General features: G+C 35.4%; 1 protein-coding gene across 4 annotated transcripts in view; it reads right to left on the bottom strand.

Annotated features, from left to right (window-relative positions):
- The window catches only part of fhit (fragile histidine triad diadenosine triphosphatase), a 371,806-nt gene that overhangs the window by 69,620 nt on the left and 285,232 nt on the right, over positions 1-16,954 (bottom strand). For all 4 annotated transcript variants that reach the window (XM_081356986.1, XM_081356985.1, XM_081356987.1 and 1 more), the window contains 2 exons: positions 16,422-16,451; positions 5,037-5,105 (listed from right to left, as the gene is read on the bottom strand). In XM_081356986.1, coding sequence (XP_081213112.1) covers positions 5,037-5,105; positions 16,422-16,451 — 99 coding nt within the window. The remainder of the gene's footprint in view (positions 1-5,036; positions 5,106-16,421; positions 16,452-16,954) is intronic.

Genomic DNA, 16,954 nt, shown 5'->3' on the forward strand with positions numbered 1-16,954 from the left:
GACCTCGGCGCTCGGGACCGATGTTGAAAAACGCACGGAGTAGACGAGGTCGGAGTCAGCGGGTTAGTAACGTTAATCACTGATTTGTGTGCATCGGCGCGTGATGTTTCAAGAGCCAAACGCTGGTCTATCAGCTCGGCTTTTCTCACTAAAAGGTCGTGGATCTGGTTCTCAACAGCTTCCAGCTCAGACTGCACCGCGAGCAGCTCAAATGTGTCCTCACCTGCACCAAAAGGTAGGCTACTTACATCTGATATATTCGCCATTTTAACAGATGGACAGTAGGCTACGTTAAGTTAGCAATGACGTTACCAGTGATGCTATCAATATTAATACTAATTTACGGCTTAAGTCTTGGATATAATCCGTCTTTTTAGTGGTACGGGTGTAGAGTAGACGCACGATAGGCGAAAAAAATGTTTGTTTGTAAATGAGTGCGGAGAAGACGCGTTCAGCCGTGATCCACGGACGTAACCTATAAGAGTATCCAGCGTTGGATCACTAGGCTTGAGACGCGTCTGCTCAACAGTCCGCGTTGTAACTATGAGGTGAGGAAAAGTAGAAAATGTTCGTTGTAAGTGAGTTTAAAGAGAAATCAAGAATTATAAATCAATCGATGAAGCTCCAAAGACAACGCGTTCAGACGCGGCGCATGCGCATTCGAAACAGGAAATGAAGCCTGAAGTGTATTTCTATTGAGTTGTTCTTGTAGTCTAAAACAACTTTAGTCTGATTCACAAACGAATGATTCCAAATCATTTCTTATTAGTGAATAAAACGATGTTACTCCACTTTTCCACCAAGGACATACTGTATCTGGGGGGACACATGCTTACACACATGGTTTAGCTGTCCTTTTGTCACCCTGTAGCACTGTTTAAGGCGTCTTACATTACGTACATTGCAGTTTATTGCTCTGTCCACATATCAGCAACAGTTCAAGTCAGGCAGGGAGTTTCTAGTATTGCATTAGAATTGCATCTTTCTCAAGGGCATTTAATCATTTTTGACTTTCAGTTTGAGTTAAATCTCTTTCTTGGCCATTTTTACCTGTAAGAAAATTTCTTAATAATTATGCACATCTTAATATGAGGCATTATTCACTTCCAGCCCTCGTTTACAATTATATATCACTTGATTAAATGATTACATAAAAAACAAACAAAACAAAAAGTAGTTATGAAGACTTATGGTTTGGAATTTGTAAAATGTGCTTGAAAAAGAAATATGATCAGAGAATCGACTTGCATAATAATTATTACTGTGTAAAGTTTAAGGCACATGTATTAAAATGCTGTAAAGTGAGGATGCTTTCAAAAATAATGTCATAAATAGATTTTAATTGTCAATTAACTTCTATTAAATAAATCAAAACAATATTTGATGTGACCACCCTTTGTGTTTAAAAAGGCTTTTGTCCAGGCACACTTGCACATATTTGTTCAGGTAGCTTTGCAGTAAGGTTTCTTCAAGTTTCTGCAAAAATGTTGCCACAGGTATGGTTTTCCAATGAGCCTGTGTTGCCAATATGGTTAGTGGCACTATGGCTAGTTTGATTTCGGTAACACTCTGTTGACTATAAGTAACTTTGCTACATTAGAGTGTTAGTAGACTGTCTGCTTAATATCTGCTAACTCTTTATTGTGATGCTCCTCCTATCAAAGTATCTTTGCAACTACATGTCAACTTATTCTAACCCTAACCCTGTGAGTCTACTACTATCTACCAATGCTCTAATGAGAGTTAGTAGACATGTAACGTTGCTTATAGTCAACAGAATGTGTTAAAGGGACTATAAAATGAAGTGAAACCCTGATTTCTTATGCAGACACGTTAACCTAAAGCGACTGCAAGACAAGCAATTCATTTTTAAGAGATCATTACATACAGCAGTATGAGCCATTATGAGGATTAATGCTCTTTTTATTTATGCAGAAGCTGTTGCCATTTGTGGACAAAATTTAGTCATGTTGGTCCTACTTTATTGTCTACTATATGATTAATATGTATAATAGCAAACTCTGTTTACAGTGAAGGAACACTGATGCCCTAAATAAAAAAAATGTTCAATTGGGGTAAACCCAATTTGCGGATATGAGGGTTTTGTGTTTTCCTGTTCAGTTTGTTTCAGTCCATATTTACTTTTTAAGGGGACATGAGGAATTATTGTGCCCTCGTAATCTTTAGTAACCAATAGCAAACCACAACCATCCAACTATCCAATCAATTCCCAATAGAATTGGGAAAATCAAATCCTGGCCTATATTTGTTCTTGTTTGAGAAGCTGTTTCATACGGTGGCCGAGTAGAGCTCAACTGAAGAAAAGACATGCAAATAGAAAAACACCCACAAATTAAGAAAACATCTTCATCAGTTTCACAACACATGTGTGCTCCAAATACTCACAATACAACCAAATACAGAAACGTGCTGCAAATGGCAAAGACCACAATGGAAATGTTGCCAGGGGACCCCAATAAGTGACGAACCCGGCTGGGACGGGCTTATAGCTCGTGAGCATCCCCTATGCCCTGCTCCCTTCGAAGGGCAGATGGCAGAGAACTTGAAGTGGGACTTTGGAGTGAGCAGGGCACTTGTGTGCCATTATGTAGCCGTATGGAACACACTTGATGAAGGGAGCAACGAAAGACAACGTAATTTCCTTGTTATTTTCACCTGGGATGTTTCCATGACAACGCAGCATGGTGTCCATCAGCTGAATAGCTGTTCTTACGACAGAAATATCTTATTAATGCTGTTAACATAACGGTTGCAAATATATATATATATATATATATCATTTTATTTTATTTATTTTTTACAAAAAAGCTTTTAAAATATGCGTTATATATCTGTATGTGAGTGTCTCAACTTTAAAACTTTGGACCTTGCATTACCTAACATTTCTTATGAGACTTTTCTTTATGAAAATTTAGACATAACATGACAAAATTTGTACAATGTAACTGATGTATAGATTAATATCTTTCCCTCATTTTCTTTTTCTCTATCTATCTAATTAATGAATTAATTAATTAATATTTAGCATAAAAATAATGAAAGCTGCAAAAAAAATCCCTCTTATATGAAATGTCCAGATGTTTTACTGTTTATTTTCTTTTTTGTAATTCCCATTATCAATCCTCTAATTAGCAATTTTCTCCATTTCAGTAAAATAAAATAAAAAATCATGTTTGTCTGTCTGTCTGTGTGTCTCTGTGTCTGTCTGTCTGTCTGTCTCTCTCTCTCTCTCTCTCTCTCTGTGTGTGTGTGTGTGTGTGTGTGTGTGTGTGTGTTAAATTTAAATCAGCAGGACATAAAAGCTGTGCACCTAAATCAACATTACCATGATAGCACAATTACTTTACAATGTATACATATCGTTGTTGTTGTTGTTGTTGTTGTTGTTGTTGTTTAAAACAATGTCACAATAAAAAAAAAAAAAAAAAAAAAGTGTCTGGAAGCAAAAAATACTGTCTTCATTCTTTTGATTTTGTCCTGAGATATGACCAGGGCATGTTCTTGACTGGATTCCTCCATAAATGCCCAGAGAAAGTGTCATGCTCTAGATGATTAGATCGTGGTAGTTACTTTTTTTCACACACCAGTGCAAAATAGGATTTCCACAAAAAAACCTTTGGCTTGATATGTGACACTACTCCCACTCTCCTGCCAGGTACAATTACTACAGCATAAAGCACATGGCAAGTACCTGCTTGAAAAACATTTCTTCAGTAATCTTCAGTAGCAGTGGGACGCTAAAACCCTGTCGCCTCTTAAATTGGCTTTATGAGAGAGTAAATGCGCCTAGTTTAACTTATAAAACATTTAACAGCATAAGGTAAGGGGGGACAGCCCTCAGTCATTATTTATAGGAAGACAAAAACAGCTCTCTCATTTGCCGTGCAGGACACCGAAAATATAAACAGCAAAACTCTACAATAACCCTCATGACCACATGCAAATTAAAAGCAAGCTAATTTATCATGCACCGGTCGACCACTGTTGATGAGGCCCTTCATTTCTCTCCAAGTGCTTTTGGGAATAAAAAAAAAAGCAAGGCTTATAGATAGGTTGAGTGGAATATTCATATGAACCTGCTGATATTCAGGCTAGCATTAGTAAGAACATACTTCAACACTCAGAAGGATTACAATTGATTGCATTCTGACTGTACAATACTTTTGAAAATACAGATAGATATTTATATAGCCTAATTTAAGTCACACTATTCACATCATGAATTATGCACATATGTACAATTTCAAATAACACTAGTACAAAGATTGTTTTCCAAAGTTTAAAGGATTTGTTAATCCCGGATGGATGGATGGATGGATGGATGGATGGATGGATGGATGGATGACTTCATTATATGGTTGATATAATGAAATGGGTCCAATGTTCTTTTGGACTTTATGAGGTGTTTCTATTCACCTATTTGTATGCAAATTTTGGGATGTTGCTTAAAAAAATGATGGATGGAAAGACCAAGATGTGCATAATTTTTTTTTTTTTTAAATGTTATCCAATAACAAGACTTGCACACACTATGATGGAAACGCATTTACCGAATAAATCCCTCACAGTGTGCATCAAAAAAACTCATGTGACTTTGCCCTAACAGAGATTGTGATTGGATATCAATGGGTCATTCTGAAATCCCTGAGCCAAAGTCTGTAATCAAAATGACGTGGTATAATTTCCTCCCAATACTGTCTCGCACGATTCTGTTCCCAAACACCAGCCATCAGACACTTATGATGTAGGAAAAAGAAGCACAGTGGCTTCCCCGATTGCAAAAATTGTTTTATTACAGACATTTTGTGGCAGTTTCCCAGAAAGTGATGATTTTGCTCTCTTTGTTAATGGCGATTGAAACTGCGCTTCATTCACAAATGTTTTATGCGATATTCCACGTTTGCACCTAAGTCAAATTCACAACTTTGGATGGAAAAGAAGTTCCATGTACTGACAGAATGTATGTGACAATATGTAATACATGAACTGGAACATGTAAGACAGTTAAACCTCACCTCATCATAGATGCTGTCATTCTTCTCGAAGTCTCCAGCCTTTCTCGGAAGCACGTGGACATGGACATGCTGTAATTACAAGACGAAACGAGTGGTGGTTAATCGAAAAACTCGTTCGTTCAGCAAAGCTGAGGTCACTGTCAGAGAAAGTAAGGACAGGTACACTCAACCACCCTCCATATCACTTCCTTCATTACAACACAGTCTTCTGGCAGCTTTTCACTGTTAACTTCTCTTAAATCATGCAAGAGTTACTGTAAATTCCACCAAGCGTGCATCCGTAAACCTCTAAGACTACTTCTTTTAGGATTTTCAAACTTAAATTGACTTTGTCAGATGTCCTCAGTGAATTCCCTTCTGCAATATGCTGTCACAAACTTGGCCATCTGCACAGTTAGTTTGCAGAATTGTGCTTTCCTTGGGTGCACATTAGCAACGTAATTTGAGTCCCAGTAGAACACGCTCTGTTTTAATGAACAAAGCATTAGCTATTTAGTATAAAGTGCCAACCCAACATATTTGCAGTCTTTTCAATCCCATATTTTTTTTTTTGCACATTATCATTTTTGTTTGGAGGGCTAGGTGCATTATCTAGGGCAATGAAATGACACTTTTTTTTTTTTTTTTTTTTTTTTTTTTTTTATAAATAACCAACATGGTATGACCAACAAAGTCAAGTCATTATATCATAGAAAGTATCATATATCATAATTACATTATAGAAAGGAAAGGACCCCTGCAGATCTTGTATGTCAAGGTCAACGAGTCTTACTCTTGCCCTGCCATTGACAAAACATTCTGAACAGGTGATAGCATATGTAAGCATTTGCATATGTAAAATAGCACGATCATCAACATTAAACAGCATATAAATCAAAACTGCTTAATGTTACAGAATGAAATGTCGACCCAAGACGAGCTACAGGACTGTGAAGCTTTGGGAGTGTTGATGGACTCGATCTACTACATCTGTGTTTTGATCATCATTCTGAAATTGATCACGATGTAGCCTTTGACAAAAATGCGATTTTCTCAGCTTTTTGTGCAAAATGTTGCCTTTTTTATGAAACTTACCCACATTCAAGTGTTGTTAAAAGAAAAGAATGCAAGCTAGAATTTTTTTATTATTATATTTTTTTTTTTAAAGCGAGTCGGTTCTTTCTTGTGATACATTGCATGTTCAAATATTCATCCACCAAAATATTCTGGTGGTTGACAACTTTAAAAAAAGGAAAAAATGCTGGCGAGGAAAGGGTTAAATTATCAGATAAGCTTAGTTAAGGATTTGGTGAAACTCTCCAAAAACGTGATATTAATTAACTATTTATATTTATAATTAATTTTTAAAAAAGGATTAAGAAGATGTGTTTACTCGAGTGTATTGTAGATGTAAGAAGAAACACAATATATATATATATTTTAGTTAAACCACTTGTTCATTAGAAGAATGTGTCCCTAATTACTGTATACTTTTGCAAATAATTGAATAATACAGAGATATTTGCGTGTGGTTCCATGAAAAATACTATGTTCTGACCTCTTTCACTTTCACCCTAGTGAATAATATGGATATAAATTAACCATATGTTTTTTAAACGTTACATTTGATGAGCAAAAATGGAGCAGTTCAAGTTTCTTTGGAATTTCTAGTTGAAAGCTTAACAAAAGGTGGGGAAAAAAGAGATACAAAAAGAGATGTAAAACTGTCACTGTTCTTTGAAATTCTCTGTAAAAGATATTTAAATGTATATATATATAAAAAAAATCAAAGTCACACATCAAGACAGTAAAATGGAGGCCTGTCACCATCCTCCCCCAGTAGTTTTGTAATGTGTGATCATTCGCTATTAATGTATCAGAGCTTTCTGCATGAAGACAAGAGACATGACAGTATAATGTGGACAGCATACATAAAAACCTGGAAAAGTAAAAGAGCAGGTACAGAGTCGATGAGGTACAGATGTGATTGGTGTCTCCTTGAAATAAGTCATGTGAAGTTTAAGCGAACATGATTTTACGACAAAGCCTGTTCTGATTATTTTATCTTATCAGCAAGAACCTATACTTAGCCTGACATAAATCAAAACCAAAGATAAACAATATTATCATCTGCCGTCCAAACCGTCAACTTTTTAGAGCTTTTCACACCGTGCTGAACTCTACCAGGGTGTAATAACCTAATTACAGTGCTTTTTAATTCATTTTTCATTAGTCTGTTGTGATAAACAGCTCAGGCTTGGCGAATAAGTATTTATAAATGTTACAAACAAGATAACATGTTTGGAGGCATCTGCTTTGTTGCAATGCATTTTCTATTTAATGAGTGCATTTGCATAATGTCTGCATTATTAAACTCATCTACCTTGAGGAAAGTATGGAGAAACACAGCGCACACACAAAGCCATTTCATCAAGAAGACTTTTTAGAGACCGCTTAGCATGGAGAAGGAAAGCTCAGTAGACCAGAGCGAGTGGCAAAGGCCGCCAGCTGAATAGTGCAGAAAATTGGAAGGATAAAATGGGTGATTTTAAGAGCAACGTGACAATGTGCAGAGAAATACGGACGGGAGTTTGGGGTCAGAGTCTGACATTCATTGTTACTCAATACATGATAAAGAATGTGGATTACCTTGTACATGATTTTTTTTTAGACTAGTTCTATCGAGTGTTTAAGCACTCAAATAAAAGTAACAGACATATTAAAGGACAACAATTTAAAATCTGTCATCATTTACTTAAACACTTGGTTTTGGAGTGATATGCTCTTTAAATGCTGCAGGACTGTAAATTCCATCAAATTCTATATTATAAAATGCATAGTTTCAGATGCTGATTGGTCAATATAGCAATCCAGCTGTGCTAAATACATAATACAGTAACAGCTAACTTCTAGCTAATGTGTATATCCCTCCACAGCACTCGCGGAGAACACATTTTGTTTTCTGTACGTGCCAATATATAGCCTACTGTGAAAATGGCTAACAACATACTTTAGCTGTTCGTGTTCACAATAGCTCAGTCTCAAATTGTATTGCTTCTGCATGGCTGAGAAATAAAAACATTCTTCATTCATAAGAAGCCCAGGGTAAAAGTATTATGATGGTTGAAAGCTGAGCAAATAAACTCAAACTGGTTCTAAAACATATATTTTTAATCAGTTTCTGAAGTGTTTATCATCTCACAACTTATAAAATTGTTAATTTAGATTTCAAACAACTTTATATGCTTAGAGTACCTTTCTTCAAACTTGATTTCCACAATGAGAGGGAAAGCAAATATCTAAAGCTGCAACCAACCTCCACTGCAGTAAAAGGTTTGTAAAGTGCCTGCTCTTCTAATTAAAACAGATGTCTTTTAATTAGCTTTTGACGATGAACAAATGTGCAAAATGGCCGCACTGCTATTTATATTGTTTAGGTTAAATTCAGTCAGACATGTAGACAAATGCATTTTGTCACCAACAGCTGGCCTCCAATTAAGACATGGGGGGTCAAAAGCAATGGAGGCTCACAGCCCAAACTACCTATTAGAGGAACAGACATCTTTCCCTGAGTCATCCACTGGCATTACATTGTCTCAAAACTTATAATGCCTTGCTGGAAAGGATTTTTATTTATTTATTTACTTTTGACACAAATATCACCTCAAAATGATAGATCCTGAAAATTGTGATGCCTTCAAATATACCTCATTTTTGGCCGAAATGTAAGGCAATCTCAAAAAAGCATTGCAAAGAGCTCAGTCCAAAAAATAAAGGAGTGAGTGAGCGAGTGAGTGAGTGAGTGAGTGAGCAAGCGAGTGACTGAGTGAGTGAGTGCATATACTTGCTTTATATACTTTCACCAACGTTGCATTTATTTGACTGAAAATACAGTACAAATTATTGTGTAATATTGTGAAATATTAATACAATTTATAATAACTGTGTTGTATCTCTATCTCCTGTCCTGTCAAAGCTGATTTTTCAGCAGCCAATACTTCAGTATTTATTCTAATATGCTGACTTTGTGCTCAAGAAACATTTCTCATAATTACCAATGTTGAAAACAGCTTTCATGATTAATACTTTTGTGGAAACGTTTGGTAATACTTTGATGGTATAACTCACAGAGTATTAGTCGAGAACAAGTGGTAGGGTTAGCAGAATAAGATGTTAGGGTTAGTAGAATAAGCTGACATGAACTTGCAAAGTAAAAATATATTTTATTGATCCAAATTGTTTAAACTCACAGACAGTGTGAATGCATAGAGCAACCTAAGAGCAGCCAACATTCTGTTCTTACAAGAGGTTTTTTTCATGCTGGCCAGCACACAGTATGTCTCAGAAACCATTTGCTAAAAGGTCTGCATTTGGTAAGGCTGTAGGAGAGTGGCTATTTGATCGTGTAAACTCAATAACAACAAGACCTCTGGTTAGGTGAGTGTTCACCACTGAGCCACAATCATACAGTGGGATACATTTTGTGGACATGTTTTCTCATGGACGGAGAACAACAAGATAATGATGATAACAGAAACACAACATGTATCATCTCTCAGCACATAACCAGCACGGTTGGTCAAAAATAGTCTCGGAACTGTCTGTTAGTCTGGAACATCATAATGGACCTATACTAAGAGAAGAGCAAATAAAGCTTCTAAACCTGAAACCCTCAGAGCATGGACGTCCTCACTTATAAATGATGACTGAACAAGTTCTAAATGCATCACAAATGGCAAGCCGCTGTTCAGAAGAGTCCAAACACAACTCAGTTATGCTGGTAATGATGAATATGCTCAGGAGTTTTTAACTCCGAACCATCACGCAGTGCAGGCGAGATAAATAACCATCCAAAGCAAGACAAATGACTGAATTCCTAAGTCACTCCCCAGTTTTCTGCTAGATGGAGTATACGGAAACCCAATTTCACCATATGAATACTTAGATCTGTCTTCTGTCTTCATATAGCTCCAGGCAGAGAGGTTAGTAAAATGTATTCTTTTCTATAGAGTGCTGCTCCTTTATTCAATCATAGATCTATTTTTTTGTCCTCCTTGTACTCCCGGCACCGAGCACCTGATTGCAATAACGTGAGTGATAAATGGACCCAATGCTTTGGCATAGCAGATGTGCTATATGCAAGCGATAATCTGTATTCATAAAAGAACTAGGCAGGGTTCTAATTTAGAGTAACTCCATGTTTGAAATTAGTTTATAAATCACGGAAAACACACTAGTCGGTTTAAGAACGCTGAAAACATTTTTGCCATACTGTGGGTTTCTGTCCCTTTTGTGCGACCACAGATATACAGTGTGCTTTTGATAAGGACTGACTTTAGCAGCGTCCGAAATTACTTCCTACTACCAATATAGTCTGTTACATAGGGTGTCTATCTAACAATTTTATTCACTATAGCCTCTAGTTCACTGTTTTATACCCATAATGCATGATGATTTATAGTGAATAACTGTTGTACAACTTACTGAACACTATATTGCCCATAATCCAATCCAATCCAAAAAAAAAAAAAAAAAAAAAAGAATAGGACACAGTATGCAGTTTCCTTTATTCCTGCAGTGTTTATTTACACTGGAACTAGGCTACTCTTTCACTTTTAACAGTAATCGTAATATTGTGAAATATTATTACAATTTAAAATAACTTTTGTTAATTAATTAAATTAATAAAGACAATTATATTTTACACACACATATATATATATAATTGATCACAAGTCATAATTAATAATAATAAATTAGCATATTAGAATGATTTACATTATTTTTAAAGTCATTGTAGTAATATTTTACAGTATTACTCTTTTTACTGTAATTTCTTATTAAATATATCTTGATTAAATCAAAAACATGAAAAATATAAATAATTATATACTGTTGACATGTAATGTATACAGTATGTATAATTTGTAATGATGTATGTACTCTATATATAAAGGGGTGTGAAAAAGGAAAATCGGAAATCCATTTCTGTTTTGACAATCTACACCATCTTATTGTGAACACATACCGGCTGAAAAATAGCTTGAACTCTTAAATTGGCAAATAAAAATAAAGATTAAAAGAGTCTCCATGGGGACAACTTGCAATCGTTTTCGCCATTTTACACAAGCTCTATTTGGGGGCATTTTTCAAAGCACATCAAATCACCCTCGGTAAACTGTCCTGACTGCGAGACTTTGGGGCAATCAATAATTCATGGTGCTTATTTTATACATGATTCAGAGACTGGTCAGGCAAGATGGCAGCTGGCCTCTGCGCTGAATTAAAGTCCTGGCTATCTGCTTCGAATTAACCGCCTTTATCCCAGATTTACTGTTACAGGTAATCTTAACTAAGCAAGAGCTCTGGAAACCTTGGCCAAACGGGTGAACCTGAATTTCATTCTGTAATGCCGTCGTGGGCAGAAGTGGTGATTTAGAACGGGTCTTTGGCAGCGGGCTGGAACTCGAGCATTGCCATTAATCGAATGACAGCGATGCTGTTTTTCTCTGCTGGGGAGGATTGATGTTCCCAGCGTGCTGTGTGGGGCTAATGAGCATGAGGGAGATGAGACGTAGGGGAAAAAGCAACATTAACAACACCAACAAATAGACAGTACGACCAACAGCTTCCAAACCCATCCATTAAGCACTAGTGAATATTTATGGTGCTGCCCAACATCTTTTTTTCCCCCTGTTTTTGCTCTTTTATTCACTTTCCAAACCAATGGAATTCAGAAATGTATTGCAAAACTCCTATGGAAAATCGATTTTAAAATGTATAAAATAAAATGCCAACACTTTACAATAAGGCTCATTAGTTAACATTAACTAATGTATTAACTAACATGAACTAACAATAAGCAATACATTTGTTACTGTATTTGTTAGTGTTAGTTCATAAAAAATAAAGCAGTTCATTGTTTGTTCATGTTAGTTCACAGTGCATTAACTAATGTTAACACGATTTTAATAAAGTATTAGTAAATGTTGAAATTAACATTAACAAAGATTAATAAATGCTGTATAAGTGCAGTTGTTTATTAGTTCATGCTAACTAATGTAGTTAACTCATGTTAATTAAATGAACCTTAATGTAAAGTTTTACCAATAAAAAAAAAAATATATATATATATAGTACTAATAGTCACTACCGACAACTGCATGCTCATTCGAACCTGTTAATTCCGAGGCAATGTTTACTGAGTCTCAAGGGTCTCAGTGTGTAGCTAATTCTATTTACACAAACCCGTCCTGATGAGTCATGTGACCTTGAGTAAACTAATATAATGACTTCAGTCATGCCAATTTGCCACAGATGAATGTGGATGAGTGAGGAGATCTAGGAAATGTAATTAGCATGTTGTTGCTGTTTCCTTTTCCAGTAAACATTTTTGTTTTTCCCTGAAATAACTAATTAATAATTACTTCCTTACAGAATACACAGCAAAATCGACTAAGACGTAACACTCTAATTAAGATGATAATAACAATCAATTTTATTTTATATAGTGACATAGAAAGCATCTTCTCAAAGTGCTGCATTCAAGATAAACAATGCATAAATGAAAAAAGGCAATAAAAATCCAAGTAATAAAATAAAAGAGCAAAAGTCAACAAGCAAACGCTAATCTAAAATAATGCGTCTTAATTTGAGCTTTGAAAATACCATAAGTCTGAGCTTCCCTAAGTTCAGGAGGAAGAGAATTCCAAAGGATAGGAGCACAGGAAGAAAAATATCTGTCACATATCGATCTTAAGCGGGTTTGAGGAACAGCAAACAAATCAGTTTGTGAAGGGTTAGGGTAAGTGGAGGCTGAGCAATCACAAAAGATGCTCAAGTGGTGATAAAAAGATATTAAAGAGAAAAGGGCCTAATACTGAGCCCTGAGGAACACCAGTGAGTACGAACCGATCTCAGACCTCTGACCACCCACAGAAATCAACTGGCAATGGTCAGGAAAATAAGATTTAAACCAGTTTAAGGCTGTACCCGAAACACCAAAAAACATCTTCAAGGCGGGTAAGTAAAAGATATGACTTACAATCCAATTGCAATTAATTGTAAAGAATATATATGCATACACTCAGTTGAGTAACAATTTTAAACTAAGTTTATTTTTCTTCACGCAGTAGTGAATAGATGATATGGTAACACTTTACAATAAGGTTAACAATAGTTAACATAAGTTAATGCATCAAGTCACATCTTTGTTAATGTCCATTGCTAATGTTCATTGTTAGTTCATTTTAGCCCAGGTCCATTAAATGACATTAACAAACACAACTTTTGATGTTAATAATGTATCAGTAAATGAAAATAACATTAACTAAGAATAATAAATGCTTAAATATTAAATGCATGAAAGTTTAAATAAAATAGCAATTAAAATGTGTTTTTAATTGTTCGTTTATTTGGAACCTTATTGTAAAGCGTTACCAATTTTCTTAAATTCCTGCTTAAAAAATAGGTATTATTATCCAATAGTCATAATAAGCCACTTTCACTATGCGAGAACTATCAGTTCAGACACTGAATACATCTTTTTATTTTTAATAGAAGAAAGAAAATCATACAGGTTTTGAAAGACTTGGAGGTAAATTACAATTGTAAAAAAGTTTTTGCTAGTGAAATACAGTAATTTCAAAAGGAATCATCAGGAATTCCAATCAGGAATTTTGGCGAGGGCAAGATACTTCCCACTCAGACTTCGCATCAGGTTCAGTTGGTCATGCAATTACGCTCCGTTGATCAACAAAAGATTTTAAAGTCTTGTGTGAGATGTGCTTCATACATCGCTACACTAACTGACAACAGACAATGGACCTTTTTGAGGCTATGATTAAAGGGGTGGTACAGTATAATGCCCTTTTCACAAGATGTTAAATAAGTCTTTGATGTCCCCAGAGTGTGCATGTGAAGTTTTAAGCTCATTTTTTAGGGTGGGCAAAAACGCACCATTTTGTGTCTGTTCCTTTAAATGCAAATGAGCTGCTGCTCCCGGCACAGAGAAAATTTCTAAACATTATCTGAAAATTAAAATATTTGAAAATTTCAAAAAAAAAAAATGCCTTTTATGTTCAAACCGGATTCAGACAATGATGGAGAAACTCAAGTAGAAGTGACAACATGTAGAATGCAACAGAATGTTTCTGAATGGTTAGTTGATGAATTTATGTTAGCTTATGTGTAGTTATCTTCTAGTCATTGATTAGCATATTCTGTCTTGATAACCTATAAATCGTGTTCAGGGGGCGGGGTTTATGTAAATTTTAGGGTTGGTGATGACACTAACCCGGGAGGAATGTCGTGTCGTCCCTACCAGCCGTTTGTTGTAGTCCTTAAAAAGCAATTTCTTTAAAAGCAAATATCTCCCTTTGCTTTGAACTTTGAGCGTTGTAACTTTGCAGATGTTGTTTATGCTCAAACAGCAACATTACACACTAGCTAAAGTTATAAAAGTGAAATCATAATCAACCACCCCTTTAAGGCTACAATCATTTGCTAGGACTCACAAGCAGTGTGATCCCCCTTCCCAAAGTTCAAAAGAAATCCAGGCGGCATCTGAAGAGGCTTTTCTGGGGGTCAGTTGCATATCTGTCCTCATGTAAATAAAATCTTTAACTTTCAGTCTGTAATGAAAGCAGATTATAGAGGCTGTGATAATAGCCTTCAGTCACATTCTCGTTCCAGAAAACTTGACCTCTCATCACTGAGCTCTCAGACATAACAAATACTGATGAATATCAGCGTAAATACAAGCCTGCGCTTTTAAATGGATGTCTATCAGAGAAACGCTATGATATTGACTTAAATGTGCTTGTTAAGTAGGCGAAATTCTAACAGCTCTTTCATTTTTTGAAGAGCCGGCGCTGCGACTGAGGAAAACATGCCACTTATTTATTTTAAGACCTCTTCAAACCTCTATAATAACACTCAAATGAAAAGCCATTTTTAGTTGTGATTAAAGTGACTACACATTTATTTATTTTTTAAAAAGGAAAAAAAAAAGAAGAAGAAAATTGAAAGAGGTGTTTATAACAGTGGAGAGACTTTGATTTTTCTTGCTTTGATTGTCATTTTTAAGCTAATTAATTGACTAAAAGTAGCATCGTTGGATTCTGGAACATGAGCAACCCATTCTACTTTGGGTTGCTCATGTTCCAGAATCCAACGATATGCATTGGAATTCTGTCAGGAGGCATTGGAATTCAGACCAATCCCACCGCAATTAACATAATTAACACTACTGCCATTTTAATACAGCTCCACACCTCAGGCCACAGGCAAGCTGCTCTCATGGAAGCTGCTATACACGCATAATTAATACGCCTTACCACGTGCAATTAAATATGACTTCACACATGAAAGAAAATTTAACTGATGTATTCAATTAGATAATATGCACAAAGTAGTTCAGGCAAATGTGGAAAGGCCACAAAAATCGCTCAAAATCACAGACTGAGCTGCTCGGGGTGTGTGGGGAAAGATAAAGGTTGTTGTCATTTGTTTTGTTCTTAATAAACATCCCTGGTCTTATGATTCATCAGTGCGTATTATTAATTTAAAAAAATCTGTCTTTGTAAATATCGTTGATCATCAAAGTGCAATCACTATCCTTTCCAGCCCAACAAAAGAAATGTGCCATCCTACATTTTTATTGTTGAATACTGTACTCAGAAAAAATGTCAGATTATGGAAGGACATATTGACTTGATTTATTGCAGCTTTATATTGAACGTAAAAGTCAATTTGAGGTTGGAATTTATATATGTAATATAAAACGTAAAAATTAGAGAGACAGGTTAAGTTGAGAAAGTAGTAAGTAGAATGTTTATATTTATTTTATTTGAAGTTTTATTTGAATATAAATAAACCATATACTGTATATATAGGCAGTACGTTACTTCATAGTCAAGAGCATTAACCTTTTAGCGCCACTCACCGGACATTTCAATTGAGAATGCTGTGATCATTTTCCATAAATGTTGCCAAAGTCTTTTTTTTTTTTTTTTTTTTTTAAATGAGCCTTGGTTGCAATAAACACACAACAAAATTACTACAACTTTCTTTTCAGTAGCCAGTAATTTCTTAGGAATAGCCAGAAAGAGCAAAGAGCAAGGAAATCCAGATGAGATCCCCTCACTTCACCTGTGGCCGCTAGCAAAGCTTTAGGCAAAGTCAGAGTAACAAAGAACTTTCCGAATATGCAGTCAGCCGTCTCAAAGCAAGTCAGTCTCACTATGCCCACAAGATATGGACAAAGCATTTTAAGTCAGACACATGCATAATTGACATGCTCAAAGGGTTTAGGACTGTAAATGAAATACAATTATTATTTAATACAAGATAAGTGTCACAGAAGCCTCATGATAAATTTAGAGGGAGCGCTTATTAAGACCCTACCTTCACCGTCTGTCCTGCCTCAGGTCCGTCCTATTGGGAACAGAAGAAGATAATTAGTGGGGAATTCAGGAATACCTCTGTCAATAATTCAGCAGCATTTTAATTTCAGATGGATCGCTGCACTTTCACGTGACCATGTGAATGTCAAAGTGCCTCATTCCTTCTTTTTTTCTTTCTTTTTTTTCTCCACCTCTTTGGGTCTGTTAATACTTTTGAGCTAAGAGAAACTTAAAATATGTTTTAAATAATTTAGTTTAAATAATAATTAAATAATTATGTCATTATACATAAATGTATACTGTAGAATTACTGTAAAGTCAAGTCACCTTTTTTTCTTTAGCGCTTTTTACAATACAGATCGTTTCAAAGCAGCTTCACAGTGATATCAACAAAATAATGCAACTAAGTTGTTTTTCGGATAGCAGATATAAGGAAATAGTGTTGTTGGCCAGCTTATGTAAGTTCAGTGTTGATTCATTTCTGTTTCTAAAAAAAAATAATAATAATGTATCTATACAGCCGTTTTGGAGAAA

The sequence above is a fragment of the Scardinius erythrophthalmus genome (assembly GCF_964197995.2).
Source record: "Scardinius erythrophthalmus genome assembly, chromosome: 25".
Lineage (NCBI taxonomy): Eukaryota > Metazoa > Chordata > Actinopteri > Cypriniformes > Leuciscidae > Scardinius > Scardinius erythrophthalmus.